The 18,492-nt window shown below is 45.6% G+C and overlaps 1 protein-coding gene across 3 annotated transcripts in view; it reads right to left on the reverse strand.

Moving 5' to 3' along the window:
• LOC130356970 (transient receptor potential cation channel subfamily V member 1-like) overlaps window positions 1-18,492 on the reverse strand; it is a 92,725-nt gene that overhangs the window by 68,316 nt on the left and 5,917 nt on the right. For all 3 annotated transcript variants that reach the window (XM_056559198.1, XM_056559197.1, XM_056559196.1), the window contains exon 2: window positions 2,282-2,579. In XM_056559198.1, the coding sequence (XP_056415173.1) occupies window positions 2,282-2,505 (224 nt within the window). In that variant the 5' untranslated portion in view covers window positions 2,506-2,579. The remainder of the gene's footprint in view (window positions 1-2,281; window positions 2,580-18,492) is intronic.

The raw sequence follows: 18,492 nt of genomic DNA on the forward strand, positions 1-18,492 counted from the left end.
ATCCAGGAATGAGCATTCAAGCGGCAGAATCATCGATCAATGGTTTCCTATGAGAAACCAGTGATCAATGTAAAAGATCAGTGTGTGCAGTGTTATAGTCCCCTATGGGAGCTATAACACTGCAAAAAAAAATGAAAAAAAAAGTTAAAAAGATCATTTAACCCCTTCCCTAATAAAAGTTTGAATCACCCCCCTTTTCCCATAAAAAAAAAAAACTGTGTAAATAAAAAAATATATATGTGGTATCACCGCATGCGGAAATGTCTGAATTATAAAAATATATTGTTAATTAAACTGCACGGTTGATGATGTACGTGCCAAAAAATTCCAAATTCCAAAATAGCATATTTTTGGTCACTTTTTATATTATAAAAAATTTATAAAAAGCAATCAAAAAGTCCGATCAACAAAAAATAGTACCACTAAAAACTTCAGATCTCGGCGCAAAAAATTTGCATTCATACCACCCCGTATGTGGAAAAATAAAAAAGTTATAGGGGTCAGAAAATTACAATTTTAAACGTATACATTTTCCTGCATGTAGTTATCATTTTTTCCTGAAGTACGACAAAATCAAACCTATATAAGTAGGGTATCATTTTAATTGTATGGACCTATAGAATAAAGTTAAGGTGTCATTTTTACCAAAAAATTTATTGCATAGAAACGGAAGCCACCAAAAGTTTCGCCGTAGATTTTTGGGTAAAATGACTGATGTCATTACAAAGTAGAATTAGTGGCACAAAAAATAAGCCATCATATCGATTTTAAGGTGCAAAATTGAAAGGGTTATGATTTTTAAAAGGTAAGGAAGAAAAAACTAAAAAGCAAAAACTGAAAAACGCTCCGCCCTTAAGGGGTTAATACATTCTAGCACAAAAAGATGAAGTGCTGTTTCAATTTTCTTTCCAATTTGAATGAATATATAATTTTATTATAGTTATGTTTTTTTTGTTTCAAATATTTCTAAAATTGCAAAAATATCATTCTAGATATACGGTAGTTTATCGAATAGGTCAGACTTTACAAGTAGAGATTAACCTACAAGACTATTGTGATGATGGTTTCAGCCAAACATGACCCATTACTAGCTTACATAAGGTCCCTCCCTATTTTAATCTATGGAAAATTAGCTTGAAATAGCATGCTCAGGTGTTTTTTTTTTATCATATTGCACCTTAAAGGGGTACTCCGCCCCTGGCATCTTATCCCCTATCCAAAGGATAGGGGATAAGATGTTAGATCGCCGCGGTCCCGCTGCTGGGGACCCCGGGTATCGCCGCTGCGGCACCCCGCCATCATTACTGCACAGAGCGAGTTCGCTCTGTGCGTAATGACGGGCGATACAGGGGCCGGAGCAGCGTGACGTCATGGCTCCGCCCCTCATGACATCACGGCCCGCCCCCTTAATGCAAGTCCATGGCAGGGGGCGTGAAGACGGCCACGCCCCCTTCCGAAAGATTTGTATTGACGTGGGCGGGCCGTGACGTCATGAGGGGCGGAGCCGTAACGTAACGATGCTCCGGCCCCTGTATTGCCCGTCATTATGTACAGAGCGATCTCACTCTGCGCAGTAATGATAGCGGGGTGCTGCAGCGGCGATCCCCGGGGTCCCCAGCAGCGGGACCCCGGCGATCTGACATCTTATCCCCTATCCTTTGGATAGATGATAAGATGTCTAGGGGCGGAGTACCCCTTTAAGGGTACGTTCACACGTGTGTATTTCTTGCTACAGATCTGCTGCAGATTTTCTGCAGCAGATTTTGCTACCCATTTTCACATTTTTTTTGCAAATCTGCAAAAAAAATATGCACGTGTGAACATGCCCTAATGGATGGTGATATGGCACGTGTTGCCATCTATCTGCTGCAAACAAATGTAACTGTCACCCCTTCCCCTTATAGGATTGAAATGGGGTCCCAGTACTCTCAGCGTGACCCCCAAAATACTATTCACCCTGATTCTCATGCAAGACTTGTGATTAGGATTAGGAAGGCTCACCATGAAAATGGCTGCTGGGTGCCAAGGAGGGCATCAACAAATCACTTTGCCGTTGCCAGGGTGTTTAGATATAGAGCTAAATCTACGCCCCAGGTAAGAGAAAGCCTAGCTATACCTCTTGGGCTTACTAGAAAAATGAAAAAGTTGTGGTTATGGTCATATAGTTTATTCTTATTTTGTTTGGATCATATAGATTTCTAGTCTCAGCACTACCATCAAACAATAAAGACAAGCGACATCATCATTCAGATATAAAATGACATATGACAGATAAACTTACTTGCCACCATTTACTTGCGCTGGCCCCAAAAAATCAAAGTTGAAGCCAATAGTTGGGGGAATATTGTCACTTTCTTTCTGCAGTGCTGAATCCATCGGGGGTTTTGCTTCTCTTTTCCCATCTTTATCTTCTTTCCCAAAGGCAGCAATTGAATCCTTGTCATGAACTTCTAAGGAGAACCTACGTCTGGGGGTCCCGTCATCTTCAGAGTCTGAATTAGACATGTTGATTTCTTGAAATGCAGCAATATGCTTAGAAGGATCCTGGTAGAAAAGCAATCCGCATCTGCTGCCAGTACCTGGAGTACAAAACAGTGTTTAAATTAGCTGAAGATGGGACAATGACACTGCAGCAGTCGTGTTTACTCATTACCTGGGAGTCACCTGTGCAGGAACAGCAGCTGTCAGGTGTATACATAGGCAAATCCTCAGTAGCACAGTCTTCACAGTCACATTTATACGGAGCATTTAGGTTTAATATCATTGCTGATTGGTGAGTGCACTGTGCTCTGCTAGGTTATAGAGTAACTACTCACTATTACCCTGTGTTATTAAATTAGGTGGATAGTCATCTGTGCTCTTAAAGGGGTACTCCGCTGCTCAGCGTTTGGAATAAACAAACGCTGGAGCCGGAGCAGGGGCTCGTGACATCATAGCCCCGCACCCTCATGCCGTCACACCCCTCCCCCTCAATGCAAGTCTATGGGAGGGGGCGTGACGGCTGTCACGCCCCCTCCCATAGAGTTGCATTGAGGGAGTGGGGCATGACATCATGAGGGGCGGGCTATGATGTCACGAGCTCCCAGCGCCTGCTCCAGCATTCGGAACAGTTTGTTCCAAATGCTGAGCAGCGGAGTACCACTTTAAGGGTCTGTCCATCTTGTTTGAAGCAGAGCCTGGAATAAGCTGACCTGGGGTGTAGCTACTAGGGGGCTCGATAGTCATGCACCTCGTGAGTCATGCACCAGCGCAAAAAAAGCCACTTGGTCTGGTTTTTATAAGGAAAAGGCAACAAACTATATCTTTGCTCCTGAGAAGAAAAGTCTAATCTATCAGTTGGGGAATACTACTTCCCAGGGATCAGCAGGGAAACACAGCATTCAATGTTCAATTTTGTTTTAGCGCCACCACAGGACACATGAAGCATTACACATCCCTCATTAAAAGGGTATTCCAGACCTTATAAACATATCCCCTAATCACTGACTGTCTGATTACAGGGGAGGCTAAAGAGCGCTCCCCGCTGCATGGAGCAGTAGGTTGGCCTGCGCTCCATGCATTGTCTATGGAAGTGCTGGAGATACCCAAGCGCTGGAAATACTAGGATCAGTCACTTATCCCTTATCCTGTGGATAGGGTATAACTTTTAAAGGGCTGGAATACCCCTTTAAAAAGTATGGACACCATTGACATATAAAATGTTAGTGGTTAGCTTAACAAAAAGAAAGTTGCATAAAGTTTTACGATGTAGTACTAATTCCATCATTCATTTTAAATGGGCACTGTCATGAAATAAACAAATTGATATGTTGTAGTACTTAAGTACTACAACATATCTCTAATATACTTTAATAAAAAAAAAAAGTGATTTTAAACCTAGTGGCCGAATGCATTCGGCAGTGACGTCACTACAGAATTTCGACTCATTTCAGCCTGGCAAATGAGTCGAAATTCAGTCACTGCTCGCTCCCTGTCAATCAAACAGGCAAGAGCGAGCACGCTGATAGCTGGGGCTGCACGCATTGGCCAGCTCCACTGGCCTCGCGCGTGGCCCCGCCCACCCCCGTTACCCTGTCCGGAGGCAGCGCGCGCACTCATTGCTGCGCTGATCCTCCGGATGGGTAAGTCTGATCCGAGGTCTTTCTTTAAACAACTCCCAGCATGACCATACAGTCATCAGCTTTCAGGACAACTCCCAGCATGCCCTGACAGCTGTATGGGCATACTGGAAGTTGTAGTTTTTCAACATGCACGGCAGGCCGGCAATGCTCCTCTACTCCTCCTCCCTGTTGTGCTATCCAGGGAGGAGGAGTAGAGGAGCATCGCCGGCCTGCCATGCACGTTGAAAAACTACAACTTCCAGTATGCCAAGACCCCGGAGCTGTCTGCCGTGCTATTGGCAGATCATCTATGCGCGCTCCTGACAGGAGCGCTGCATAGACGATGTGAGGGCGGAAGCAAGCGCCCAGCAAGGCGTCAGTGACGTTGCGCCTAAATCTGCTCTATTAAAGCGATTTAAAAAATGTTTGAAGCCAGGTAGGGGGTTAGGGCTAGATTACTACTAGGTAGGGACATATTAGATTATATATTACTTGGTGAGAGTTACCCCTTAAGTCTGCAACCTGTTATGTTGTTTATGCCCCTCTCAGTTATACACGCATTATGAGGTCCATGTGTCCAGAATGCTGATATCTTCACTAACTCTTCTCTATGATCATGTCATCACTTTGCTGTTTCCTATTCTACAACCATTGGCAATCTTTCTTCTGATAACAGATGCTGATACTGAGGTTTATGTAATTTATTTCTCCCCTTTAATGTCTGCCATAGGTTCTTACCTTTCTCTCTATACTCAAACTAAGCATGTGTGTCTCTACCTGCAGACTGCCTTGTGTGTGCTTTCCTCCCTACCCACAGCCTGTGTAATCAGCCCTCCATGAAAACTTGAATGCCATACAATGCCTGATCTGCCATCTCTGACATTGAGAGAAGGAAAGGGAAGTGCAGTAAGGTATGATATAGCCAGGAGCAGTGTGCTGTTGGATCTATGTCAGAAGAAGTAGAACAACCAGCTTTGTAAAGGAAGTATACCAACTATGCAGCAGCAAAATGGTAAGATTATTAACTGAGACAATGTAGAATGTCTAATTTTTGCCTTTAAGAAGCAAAGATACAATACATAGTTTGCAGACACATGACATCTCAGGTTAGGTGGCAGCTGATGAATGGATTGACACCCCAAATACCAACAATGGCCTGCCTGCTGCAAGTGACAGAAACAACAGAGACAACTCAATGCACACAAATACCCTCATTTCATACAGGGTCAGAGATAAGCATCACTTTATGCATTGCTGGCTGATATTCTATACATGACCAGTGAGGGATACAATGTACGCCTTGCTGCTTAGTACACAGAGAAGCAAGGACTCCTGTCAAAGACAAGAGTCCCTGCTTCTGTATATATTTTCCATGGCACCCTTCAGTGACAGTGTTGGGTGCCAGAGAAAGTACATACAGGAGCAGGGCTCTTATCTTTGACAGGAGTCTATGCTCCTTTACTTGATTTCCATGGTGTTCTAAACCTATATAAATAATGTGGTGCATAGTACCCCTGGATAACAGCAGATCTCAGATGATGAGATTCCAGACTGCCTTCATGTGACAACCAATTTATTATATACTTTAGTTGCTTATGTCCTTCCCCATGCTTTACAGTTCAGCTCTAACTGTTTAGATTTGTGGCTTATATTTATTATATATATATTTATTATATATTTTATACCAAACTTCAAGCAATTAGATAAAGAAACAACTTCAACTTGGTAACACACAACATGAAGCAGATGGTTTCCCACACTTCCTAAAGCAGAAAAAGAGTCATCATGTTCCCTTCCCCCTTGACCTTCTCAGCTGACAGGATATTGTCATGTATTCATGCTGTAGTACTAACATATGAGGTCATGGGCTTTGAGATTATTTACTTGCTCATATGGGAACTAGAATTACATCCAAACTACTTTTACAGAGCAGGATACACAGGAAGAGAGAGCAGTCCTGTGAACTCATACATGTGGCTCCATTCCACATTGTAACTTTTTAATGGATGAACTAGGACAAAGGAAATTTGTATAGATATTTTTTATATGATAAAAACTAGTGAGACGGCAACTGTTGTTTTTTAGTTGATTCCTGTGTTGTTGCATGGACGGCCATTTACTTGAATGCTACATTACAGGGAATATATATATATATATATATATATATATATATATATTTGTTTTTGCTTAGTGTGATAACTCACTCTTGTAGACAGGTGCGGGTGCAGTTATAGTTGCAGTTATAGAGGCAAGGAATCAGGATTTTCAAATCAAAGCTCAGTGCTTTATTCACCCTTGGCAATAACAAAACAGTCTTAGTGCAGAAAAAGAAAACCATGTACACCTGTGTTCCTTAGGAGTTGGTTCCCACCAGAGTCTGTGTGGCAATTATAAAGTCTTTTCCAGGCCTCCAAGTAGGCCAGGAACCTCGGTGACACATACCGACCATCCACGATGGCCCCTTTCACCTTCTCTCCCCTGAGGGGGTGGACACATGCACAACAGTGAACCTGTGACAGAACATTGGCATTGCCTAGCAGACACTGGAAAATTACTGGCTCTAACTCCACTGAGGCCAGGAACCTCAGTGACACTTACTGACCATCCACGATGGCCCCTTTCACCTTCTCACATACCCCCCCCCTTTGTTCAACCCTGAGGGGGTGGACACATGCACAACAGTGAACCCGTGACAGGACATCGGACCTGTGTTCAACCATGAACTTAAAATTCTGTAATTACAAAAACCACTGGATAACCCTGGCATTCCTGTTCTTGGCCTGGCACATCCACTTGAGAGGGGAGTGATCAGTCACGAGACAAAACTTCCTCCCCAACAAATAATAGCGGAGAGACTCGAGTGCCCACTTAATAGCCAGGCACTCTTTCTCCACTATACCTGGTCTCAGCCGGGGTAAGATTGCGGCTGAGAAAGACAATGGGATGCTCCTCCCCATTGACTTCCTGGGAGAGTACAGCATCTAGACCTACCTCAGAGGCATCCGTCTGTAGTACAAACTCCCTTTTAAAGTCGGGTGTCACCAAAACCAGAGACCCACACAGGGCCGACTTCAAAGTGGAAAAAGCCTGCTCTGCCTGCTCATTCCAACGCACCATTACCGACTTGCGTCCTTTCAAGAGGTCTGTTAAAGGTGCAGCTACTGCAACGTGGGGGAAAAACGTCATATAGTAACCCACTATCCCCAGGAATTACTTCACTTGTCAGGTAGTGACAGGTCGTGGCTAATTCCGAATGGCCTCTACTTTGTTTACCTGGGGTTTGACAGCTCCACGCCCAATGACATACCCCAGGTACTTGGTCTCTTCTAACCCTATTGCACATTTTTGGGCATTAGCAGTTAAACCAGCCTTCCTAAGGGAGTCTACAATGGCCTGCACTTTTGGTAGCTAACTTTTCCAGTCTGTACTGTGATTGATGATATCGTCCAGATAGGCTGAAGCATATCGACAATGTGGCTGGAGTACAATGCCCATTAGCCTTTGAAACGTAGCGGGAGCGCCATGTAGACCAAAGGGTAATACCTCGTAATGAAACAAGCCTTCTGGTGTGATGAAGGTTGTTTTCTCTTTGGCAGCCTCCGTCAAGGGTACCTGCCAGTACCCTTTTGTAAGGTCCAAAACAGGAAAATACAGAGATTGGCCTAGCTTTTCAATAAGCTCATCAACTCGGGGCATGAGATAGGCATCGAACTTAGAAACCTCATTTAGTTTGCGGAAATCGTTACAGAACCATGACATACCGTCCGGCTCAGGTATTAAGGCTATTGGACTGGCCCACTCACTCTTCAATTCTTTGATGACATCTAGCTTTAACATCTGTTGTACTTCTTCCGAGACGGCTTGTTGCCACGACTCAGGTACCCGGTATGGTTTCAACCATATTTTTACCTGGGGCTCAGTGACAATGTCATGGCGGATGACAGAAGTGAGTCCAGGGAGGTCCAAGAACACATCTGTGTTCCTGCTGACGAACTCCCTGACTTCCTGAGACTGTGTAGAGGAAAGGCTGTCAGCAATCTTTACTGTGGCAATTGCTTCCCTCGCACCAGACTGAGGGACAGGAAACTCCACCCCTAATAAACCTGGCCGGGGGCCTTCATCCACACTGGTCTCCCTATCCCTCCAGGTAGAGCTAGGCGGTATGACCAAATATGTGTATCACGTTATTTTTGTAACTTATGACGGTATATAACGGTATTTCTTTCACCCCTGCCCCCCCCCACCTCAAATCATGTGACCCGCGAGCGCTCTTCTGCTCCCCCCCCCCCCCAAATCATTTTACCTGCCAGCGCTGTTCTGCTCCCCCCACCAAATCACGTTACCCACCAGCGCTGTTCTGCTCCACCCCAATTAATTATCAGCCCAGCGGGGTACTACTCACATATGTCACCCGCAAGCACTGCCCTCCTCCTCTTTGTTGGGGGCCGCCTGCACTGGAACTCACTGTACGCCAGTGGTCTCCAACCTGCGGACCTCCAGATGTTGCAAAACTACAACTCCCAGCATGCCCGGACAGCCGGCTTCTTACATGATAGTGGGCTCAGCCTGATAGTGGGCATCGCTCCGGCCGGTGATAGACTGACGGCTGTCCGACGTTCCAGTCCCCAGCGTAAGGCCGACGTAGGTAAGTTAAAGTTTATTTTCTTTATCTTTTGCAGCCCGGGCATAGGGATGCAGCGTACAGCAGTGGTATCAAACCTGCGGGCCTCCAGCTGTTGCAAAACTACAACTCCCAGCATGCCCAGACAGCCATCGGCTGTCCGGGCATGCTGGGAGTTGTAGTATTGCAACATCTGGAGGTCCGCAGGTTTGATACCACTGGCGTACAGTGAGTTCCAGTGCCGGCGGCCCCCAACAAAGAGGAGGAGGGCAGAGCTTGCGGGTGACATATGTGAATAGTACCCCGCTGGGCTAATAATTAATTGGGGGGGAGCAGAACAGCGCTGGCGGGTCACATGATTTGGTGGGGGGAGCAGAACAGCGCTCGCAGGTAACATGATTTGGTGGGGGGAGCAGAACAGTGCTGGCGGGTCACATGATTTGGTGGGGGGGGAGCAGAACAGCGCTCGCAGGTAACATGATTTGGTGGGGGGGAGTAGAACAGCGCTGCCGGGTCACGTATGATTAGTTCCCTGATGTGGGGACAGCGCTGCGCTGGGCTGATTCCCAAGGGGGGAGGGGCCAAACCGGTATTGCGGTATGGGAAAAATTCATATCGTGCAGACCAAAAATTTCGGTATTCGGTATGAACCGGTATACCGCCCAGCCCTACCTCCAGGGTTTCAATAGGTTTACATGGTACACTTGCTCTGGCTACCGGGCTGGAGTACCCTGTACATCACCTCCCCTACTTTTTCGATCACTTCATAGGGACCTTGCCACCTAGCCAGAAACTTACTGTCCACCATTGGTACCAGGACCAAAACCCGATCTCTGAATCGAGCCTGGCGATTATAGACCCTAGCCTGGGCTCGTTGAGCTGCCTCCATATGTTCCCTAACCAATGGCAACACTGTTTCCATCCGCTTTTGCAAGTGAGTGACATACTCAACAAAACTTTTATGCGGCGTGGGCTGTTGTAGCCTCTTTGGCTATGTCTAACAGTCCAGGCGGATGTCTGCCGAACAGCAGTTCGAAGGGGAAGAACCCAGTAGAGGCCTGGGGCCTTTCTCGCACTGCAAACATGAGATAGGGCAGCAAAAGATCCCAATTCTTTCCATCCTTAGACACCACCCGCTTGTACATATTTGTTAAGGTTAGATTAAACCTTTCTTCCAGGCCGTCCATTTACGGGTGGTAAATGGAGGTCCGTAGCTGTTTAACCAGCAGTAACTTACTGAGCTCTCTCATTACCTTTGACATAAAAGGGGTGCCCTGGTCGGTCAGAACCTCTTTAGGTAAGCCCACTCGGGAAAACATCTCCATTAGTTCTTTAGCTATGAGTTTGGCTGAGGTATGTTGCAGGAGCACTGTTGGTGCCCCCTAGCGGATTTCGGTACTGGGCCTACAAGATCCATAGCAATCCATTCAAATGGGACCTCAATAATCGGGAGGGGGACCAGGGGACTACGGTAATGTGGCTGGGGGCTAGTTATTTGTCATGTCGGGCAAGATTCACAATACCTTTTGACCTCCTTATACACACTGGACCAGTAAAAGCGCTGCAAAATTAGATCCTGCATTTTCTGCTGGCCCAGGTGTCCCCCTAGAACATGTTGGTGGGCTAACTCTTATACAAGCCTACGATACGCTTTAGGCACCACCAATTGTTCCAACCTCTCACCCCGTACCTGATTTACCCGACACAGCATCCCCTGGTGGACCACAAAACGGGGGTGCATAGACTCGGCCCCTGGTTGTTGTGGTTCACCTTTTACTATTACGACATTTTCCCAGGCCCGAGATAGGGTCAGGTCCTGGTGTTGTGCTCTACCGAAATTTCCTCCGGAGACATTGAGGTCTGCCAACTCTGGACCTGACGGCAATTCCTCGACATCTCCCACAATTACACTCAGTGAAGTTGACTCCTCCTCTTCCACCGTAGTGGTGGTCACCCCTACTGCGGTCTCTTCAGACTCAGGTTCCCAGGGTTCCGGTGTCACCTCGAGTAGGGCCAGTCTATTGGGGATACCCCCTCCTCGCGGGTTTTAGTGACTCTTGTCTTAAGCCATAATGACACGAAACCAGGAAAGTCTCTCCCGTATAAGTTCATAGGGTAACTTTGCGGCAATGGCCACCTCATGAGTCCACCTGCTGGTCACTGTGGACAAAGTCACCAGGGTGGTGGGATAGTCTTTTAAGTCCCCGTGAATACATAGGACACCAGCTTTTCTGTCCGCATACTCGGTGAGCGGCACCAGGTCAGATCTCACCAAAGTAACCATGCTATCTGAATCCATTAGTGCTGTTTCTCCCACCACAGTTTCTCCCACCTTCACTTGGCAGAGGTGACTATAGTCCACTGTTTTGGGGACACTTGTGGCACACAGTCTCTGGGCATACATGAAGGGGCGGTAGGCAAAGTTTATGTCCATGGGTTCTCCCTGGTGGAGACAATTGGCCCTGACATGTCCCGGCTCCTGACACCCCTAGCACAGCAACGGGACGGGGTCTTTAGGGAACCCCTCCTGGGGAACTTTTGGGGACACCAACAGCCTGGGCTGGAGACCTCCTGGGTTTAACTGTCCCCCTGTAGTTTCCTGGTGGCCTTGTAACACTCCACCAGGTCGACCATCCCAAGCGTGTTGCTAGTGGATATCTGGCCGATCCAGTGCTGGAGAGAGTATGGCAAGGCCCTCCAGAACATATCGGACAAGAGTTGGTCCAGCATAGCAGTGGGACTTAGCACATCAGGCTGCAGCCATTTTTGCAACCGGTGTAACAGGTAATAATACTGCGGCCTGGCAGGCTCAGCCAGCTTGTACTCCCACACATTTACCCCCCAGTCTTGCCTGGATTTCACCATTGACAAGGTTCTCAACATTATCTTAGGGATCACCGACCAAACAGCTTTCCGGGCGTCAGGGACGGTCCAGGTCGTCCCTGCAGCTTGTGGCGCCATCACATGCTGTAGTAGCATCTGGTTGGTTTCCTGCTGCTGCTTGTTGGCCTCCCGCTGCTGTAAGTTAGCCTCCATGAGCGCTTTCATGACAGCCTCCATCTAGGCAACACGGTAGACACAGGTTCACTGCAGACACTGGAACACATCTTTGCCTTGACACACTGGAGAAACACTCCCTGACAGTGACTTGTCAGCAGGATCAATGCGCCTACCAACAACTCCAATGTTTTCACCACAGGATTGTTCTGCTCTTGTACTCCACATGCACCATACACAGTGGGTAGTTCTTGGCAACAGCGTGCTGCAACTCAACCGCTGACCTCACTGCAATGCCCGCATCCTCCACCAAATGTGATGACTCACTCTTGTAGACAGATGTGGTTGCAGTTATAGAAGCAAGAAATCCGGACTTTCAAATCAAAGTTCCATGTTTTATTCACACTTGGTAATAACAAAACAGTCTTAGTGCAGAAAAAGAAAACAATGCACACCTGCATTCCTTAGGTGTTAACACCAGTGTCCATACATGGGGCAATAATAAAGTATTTTCCAGTTCTCCAAGAAGGTTGCTCACCAGCTTTCAGACTAGAGCCAGAGCATAGAGGACTTCAGCTCACCGCTCACACGGAGTAAGCTGCAAACACACAATCCCCCCCTCAGCTGGTGGAGCAAGCTGCCTTTAAAGGGGTACTCCAGTGGAATTTTTTTTATTTTTAATCAACTGGTGCCAGAAAGTGAAACAGATTTGTAAATTACATCTATTAAAAAATCTTAATCCTTCCAGTACTTATTAGCTGCTGAATACTACAGAGGAAAGTCTTTTCTTTTTGGAAAATAGAGCTCTCTGCAGACATCATGACCACAGTGATCTCTGTTGACATCTCTGTCCATTTTAAGAACTGTCCAGAGTAGGAGAAAATCCCAGTAGCAAACCTATGCTGCTCTGGTCAGTTCCTAAAATGGACAGAGATGTCAGCAGAGAGCACTGTGGTCATGATGTCAGCAGAGAGCTCTGTGTTCCAAAAAGAATAGAATTTCCTCTGTAGTATTCAGAAGCTAATAAGTACTGGAAAGATTAAGATTTTTTAATAGAAGTCATTTACAAATCTGTTTAACTTTCTGGCACCAGTTGATTTAAAAAAAAGTTTTCCACCGGAGTACCCCTTTAAGGCCAACAAAAGGTGACCTGGATTGTGGGGAATGGCCCCCACCCAACACTTGGCCATTCCCAGTAAAAGCCATAGCTTTGCAGCTATAGTACGACTGCTTTGTCAGTCTGTAAACTGCAGCGCAGACACTGGAAAATTACCGGCTCTTACTCCACCAAGGCCAGAAACCTCAGTGACACATACCGACCATCCACGATGGCCCCTTTCACCTTCTCACATTAGCAATAACAACTGCAACAGTAATTGACTGCTACACAAGATTATTTTTAAAATGACTTGTCTTGATGTGACAGCTCTTTAAGAAATGTATAGAGTGTGAGCCCTACTATATTTTTCCCGTTTGCAGATACATGCCACCTTGGTGAGGCAACCCCCAAACTCAAACCTCATCTAGGAACCAAAAAACTATTGCTGCAGCATTCACAAAGCAATAAAATGAGTGTCTTGAAATTTAAATTCAGCAGCAACAATTTGCTAATAAATTAAGGTCATAAATGATAGGATTTATATGGTTTGGTTTGTTGGGATACTGTTTAAGCATGAACCTACTACTGCCATCAAAAGTAATGTATGTGAGTGTGAATATAGCTATATAAGTTCAGTAAAATCTTCTTAAAGAAAATCTGTTATCCCTTTTACCTGCACGAACCTGTTGGTACAGACAGGTAGTGCAGGTAACACTGATGAAAACCATACTTACCTGATCCCGTTTTGTACTCCAGTTCTCCCGTTATCTTCTTTTGTATCTTCTGTTCCAGGGTCGACTTGGAGCATGGGCGGAGCTTCCTGACATTACCGCTCCTACTTCTCTGCTCAGGGGTAACGTCACAAGTGCTCTAAGTCAGCCCAGGAATGGAGGATACAGAAGAAGATATTGAGAGAACCAGAGCACAAAACAGGATCAGGTGAGTATCGTTGTCATCAGTGTCATCTATACTACCTGTCTGTACCAACAGGTTAATGCAGGTGACACTGATGACAGATTTCCTTTAAGCCAACCCCCCAAATGTGCACAAAAAGTGGTCTTTTAAAGGGGATTGGGGTCCTCCCAAAAATTGTTTACGTGGTTCGGGAAACAAGTGCAGTGCACAAATAAACACAAAAAATTATGAGAACCAAATAATCATGTCTTATATAATGTGTTAAATTACTGATCCCCCCTTAATGGCAGGAATCAGGCTGCAAGTCCTTTGCAATTCTAGAATGAGTGTTGAGACTGTGTAAAACTATATTACTTTGTGCAATATTCTCATTTTGCTTTTCAAACTTGTTGCACACATTTTCCATGCATGCAGGTTACATGAACATTTTCCTAAAAGGTCACTGACTCAAGCGTTTCCTGTGCCATAGAAGCCTTTCTGGCATGTAATGGAATGTATCCAGAACACTGTATAACATGGTAGATTCATTGTTTTCTTTCCACAATTCATTCTTCATCAAAACGCAGTTACATATTTTATACGTACATATAATAGGATCCTATAAATAGTCATATAAGTGTTATTTATATGGGAAGGGACAGATCCGTCTTTAGCTATAGCTGTTATTAGACACAGCAAAGGGTGAGGAGTGGCACTTTTTCCTGCTTGACATATAATATAAATTTATTATGCCAGATTTAACTGAGATTGAATAAAATATAAAAATACATTCACAGCACAATGCACTGTATTCCTCAGGGGCTGGACTATGAGTGATATCGTACCACGGGCAATTATGATCATGAGCTTCTGACCAAACATAGTTCTAATATACTTAAAGGGGTATTCCAGGAATTTTTTTTTATTTGACTATGCTACAGGGGCTGTAAAGTTAGTGTAGTTCATAATATAGCATCTTTACCTGTGTGTGACCTTTTTCTCACAATTCTTATGTGATTTTCATCCCAATATTTTTTTTTAACCGTATACAAAATGACTGCTGTCTCGGATTTCTCCCAGCTTACAATGCGGTCGAGACCTGACTCACTAGTCAGTTGATGACAGGGAGCCTGTCTGCTTCAATGGGTGGAGAGAGCAATTTGCAAGTAATGCAACAGCTGGAGGCACCCTGATTGAAAACCACAGGTCTGCAGCTCATTTATGTTTCAATGGGTGAGGTAGCTGATGTGTGGGAAGGAGGAAAATGGTATCATGGGATTTGTAGGGAAACAAGAAAACTGAAAACAGGAAATACAAGTTCACAGAAAGCTAGCCACAGTGTTATGGTAATCTCACAGCATAGCCATTTAGCCCAAGACAAGCGCAGATCCTTCCTAAGCATGTCCATTACTGTCTGCCAGGTATGTACTAAAATCACCTTATGCTGGATAACCCCTTTAAGACAGGTTACAAATTGATAGAGATGTATCAACACTAGAGCATGCCCTGGCCAATTTCCTGTATATGAATATAAATACTTTGAGCAAGAAGCTATGCAGTATAAACTACAGTGAGGGGAATCTCTGGTCTACACTCAGAAGCACATGGAAACTGATTTTAGTGGAAAAAGCTGTAACCATTGGCGAGAATCCAAAAAAGCATTCCGAATTGTCAGCTATTTTTAAGGCTTGGCAGAAATTTAGAACATAAAAGGTTTAGCTGAGGGCCTTTTCCTTACAAGAGCCTAGAAAGAGTCTCAAAATTCATATACCCAAAAAAAAGTGTCTTCCCACATTTAGGTTTCATGATGCAGTTTTTTTTTTTGTTTTGAAAGCCAGGAATAGATCGTAACTGGAGGAAATATTTTCAATCATTAAATAATTCTCCCCTATTTCTCTAAACTGCTCAGAAAAAACTTAACATGTGAATATATAATTAGATGTAGATTAGAAATAATAATAATAATAATAATAACTATTTATTTATATAGCGCACACAGATTCCCCTGTGCTGTACACTTAAATACATCCCTGTCCCCATTGGGGCTCATAATCTAAACCTATCAGAATGTTTGGACACCCTCATCAGTGAACATTTAATGCTGTAACCAGACTTAGTGGTGAACTGCAATTCTCTAAGGAGCAATCAATACTTTTTTATTACTGCGTAAACGATTTATAGTTTTAAATAATAAAATAAATCATTTGATATGAACTTTGTTAGGCCTTGTGCACAAATATGCTGCATCCAAGATAGTTTTTTTTTTTTTTTTGATCCAGCGATTATACAGGATGGTCCATAGGTCTGGCACCATACCCTATTTCAATCTATGGAGCAGTGGATGGGATGTCCGATGCAAAGGTTCTAGCTTTTGGCATCTGGCGTTCCCATCTATTGCCATTTGTTACTTTGCTGGATCGCCTGACAAATGTGAGCCCAGCCTTACTAACCTGACTCCTTAACATAACCTTGAACCCAGTGGCGTTGCGACCCGGGTGCGGGGGGTGCGGAGCGCACCGGGTGACACCAGCCTGGAGGGGTGACACCACGGCCGGCAGCACCCCCCACATCTGCACACCGTCACTCATCTCAGCCGGTATTTGCAGCATCCCCAGACAGAAGAGGCTTTCCCATGACCTGCAGGCTGCCGCACTCCAGTTTCAGCCCCCGACACAATCCTATCCCCCAGCCCCAGGAAGCTGCCTCTTTAAGACCTGCAATGCTTTCTGGGAACAGAAGTGCCATGCGCACGTCTGCTCCCTCCCCCGACGTGTCCCTGCCTCATGTGCTCCGCGTCTTCTGAGGATTCATGGGGGATAAATTCCTCCCCAACCCCCGGACATTCCTGGACCTGGAGCCGCCCGGGGAGAGGAGAAAGTGAAGACAAGAGACTGGTGAGACCTCTGCAAAATTGTGTATTTAATGCAGTGTTTCCCAACCAGGGTGCCTCCAGCTGTTGCAAAACTATTACTCCCAGCATGCCCAGACAGCCTTTGGCTGTCAGGGCATGCTGGGAGTTGTAGTTTTGCAACAGCTGGAAGCACCCTGGTTGGGAAACACTGATTTAATGTTTTAATGTAACAGGGAGAAAGGGGGTGCTGAGAGGCTCTGGGGGGGGGGGCATTGCCAGGAGGATGATCCTCCTTATGTATGATGGGGGTGCTACTGATGAATGATGGGGGTGCTGCACCCCCATCATCCATCAGCAGGATCATCCTCCTGTGAGTAGCACCCCCATCATCCATCAGCAGGATCATCCTCCTGGATGATGGGGGGTGCCTCTGGCAGGATTATGATCCTCCTTATGTATGATGAGGGTGCTACTGATGAATTATGGGGGTGCTGCACCCCCATCATCCATCAGCAGATCATCCTCCGGGATGATGGGGGTGCTACTGGCAGGAGGATGCTCCTGCAGATGTAGCACCCCCATCATCCTGGCCGTAGCACCCTCATAATCCATTGGGAGGATCATCCTTCTGCCAGTAGCACCCCCACCATCCTGGATGATGGGGGTGCCACTGACAGGAGGATGATCCTCCTTATGTATGATGAGGGTGCATAAGGAAAGACTATAGAGAAGTCACCTGTAGTCACTGATATTATTGTGTATTTTCCTCATTATGTCCCATCAGAGCTGTGGTCACTTGTAAGTTCTGCAGTTGTGATGAGTAAAACTACAACTCCCAGCCAGGGCTGGTGCAAGGATTTCTGCCTATACAAGCGAAGATCCATTTCGGGAATCTCAGTGGGCCGCAGCAATAAAACCAGAGAGGGTGGAGTGGTGGCAGTGACCTCTGCTGTGCGGCGGTGGGGCGCACAGGTGGGGGACTTAGTATAAAAAAAAGTCTTCATTTTTCCGCCCCCATCAGCTGCGAGTCCATGCGCCCTCAAGCGGACGCATGGTTTGCCTTATGACAGCATCGGGCCTGCTCCCAGCATAACCTCACCACTGCTTAGGTCATACTGGGAGCTGTAGTTTTAATTGGTGAAACCTTTTTTAGCGCTTTCCCATTCTTTGGCAATTGGTATACTGGAATTTTTCACACTGCTCTACATCAGTGGCACCTGTCACATCAGGCTAAAAACTTACTGGGGGGGGGTAGGTATGGGGTGACACCATTTTATATCGCACCGGGTGACACCAACCTTAGCAATGCCACTGCTTGAACCTTGATTTTAAACAAAAAAAAGTGATTTTAAAGTATTCCTGTCAATGCTTTCATTCTGCCCAAACCATCAGGGTGTCATCAGGGTGGTCCCTAGAGGCTTCTACATGCTCCAGTGGCCTTGATTGATGGATCTATTAACCAGGGCCAGCGGAACAGACAGAAGCCACTGGGAACTACCCATATGGCTTGTGGATCCAGCGGCAAGAAAGTGGAAAAAGGGTTGTTGGGAAGACCTCTTTGGGCCAAAGGTGGTTCAAGGAGGACTCAGCTGCTTCCTCTTTGTAACTTCAGGTTAGTGAAGTAACTTTGTGCACCTGCTTTCACCTCACAGATCTTATTAACTATTACATCTGCTACAGAATTGGTAAGCCAAGAACATCTGTACATACAGTTTCTCACATAAGCGAGTCCACCCCTTACATTTCTGTAAATATTTTATTATATCTTTACAAGTGACAACAAGAAGAAATGACCCTCTGCTATAATGTAATGTAGTGAGTGCACAGCCTGTATAACAGTGTGTAATGTTGTGTCACCTAAAAATAACTCAACACAGCCATTAAAGGGGTACTCCACTGGCCAGCATTCAGAACATTTAGTTCCAAATGC

This window comes from Hyla sarda, chromosome 2 (assembly GCF_029499605.1).
Source record: "Hyla sarda isolate aHylSar1 chromosome 2, aHylSar1.hap1, whole genome shotgun sequence".
Classification (NCBI taxonomy): Eukaryota; Metazoa; Chordata; class Amphibia; order Anura; family Hylidae; genus Hyla; species Hyla sarda.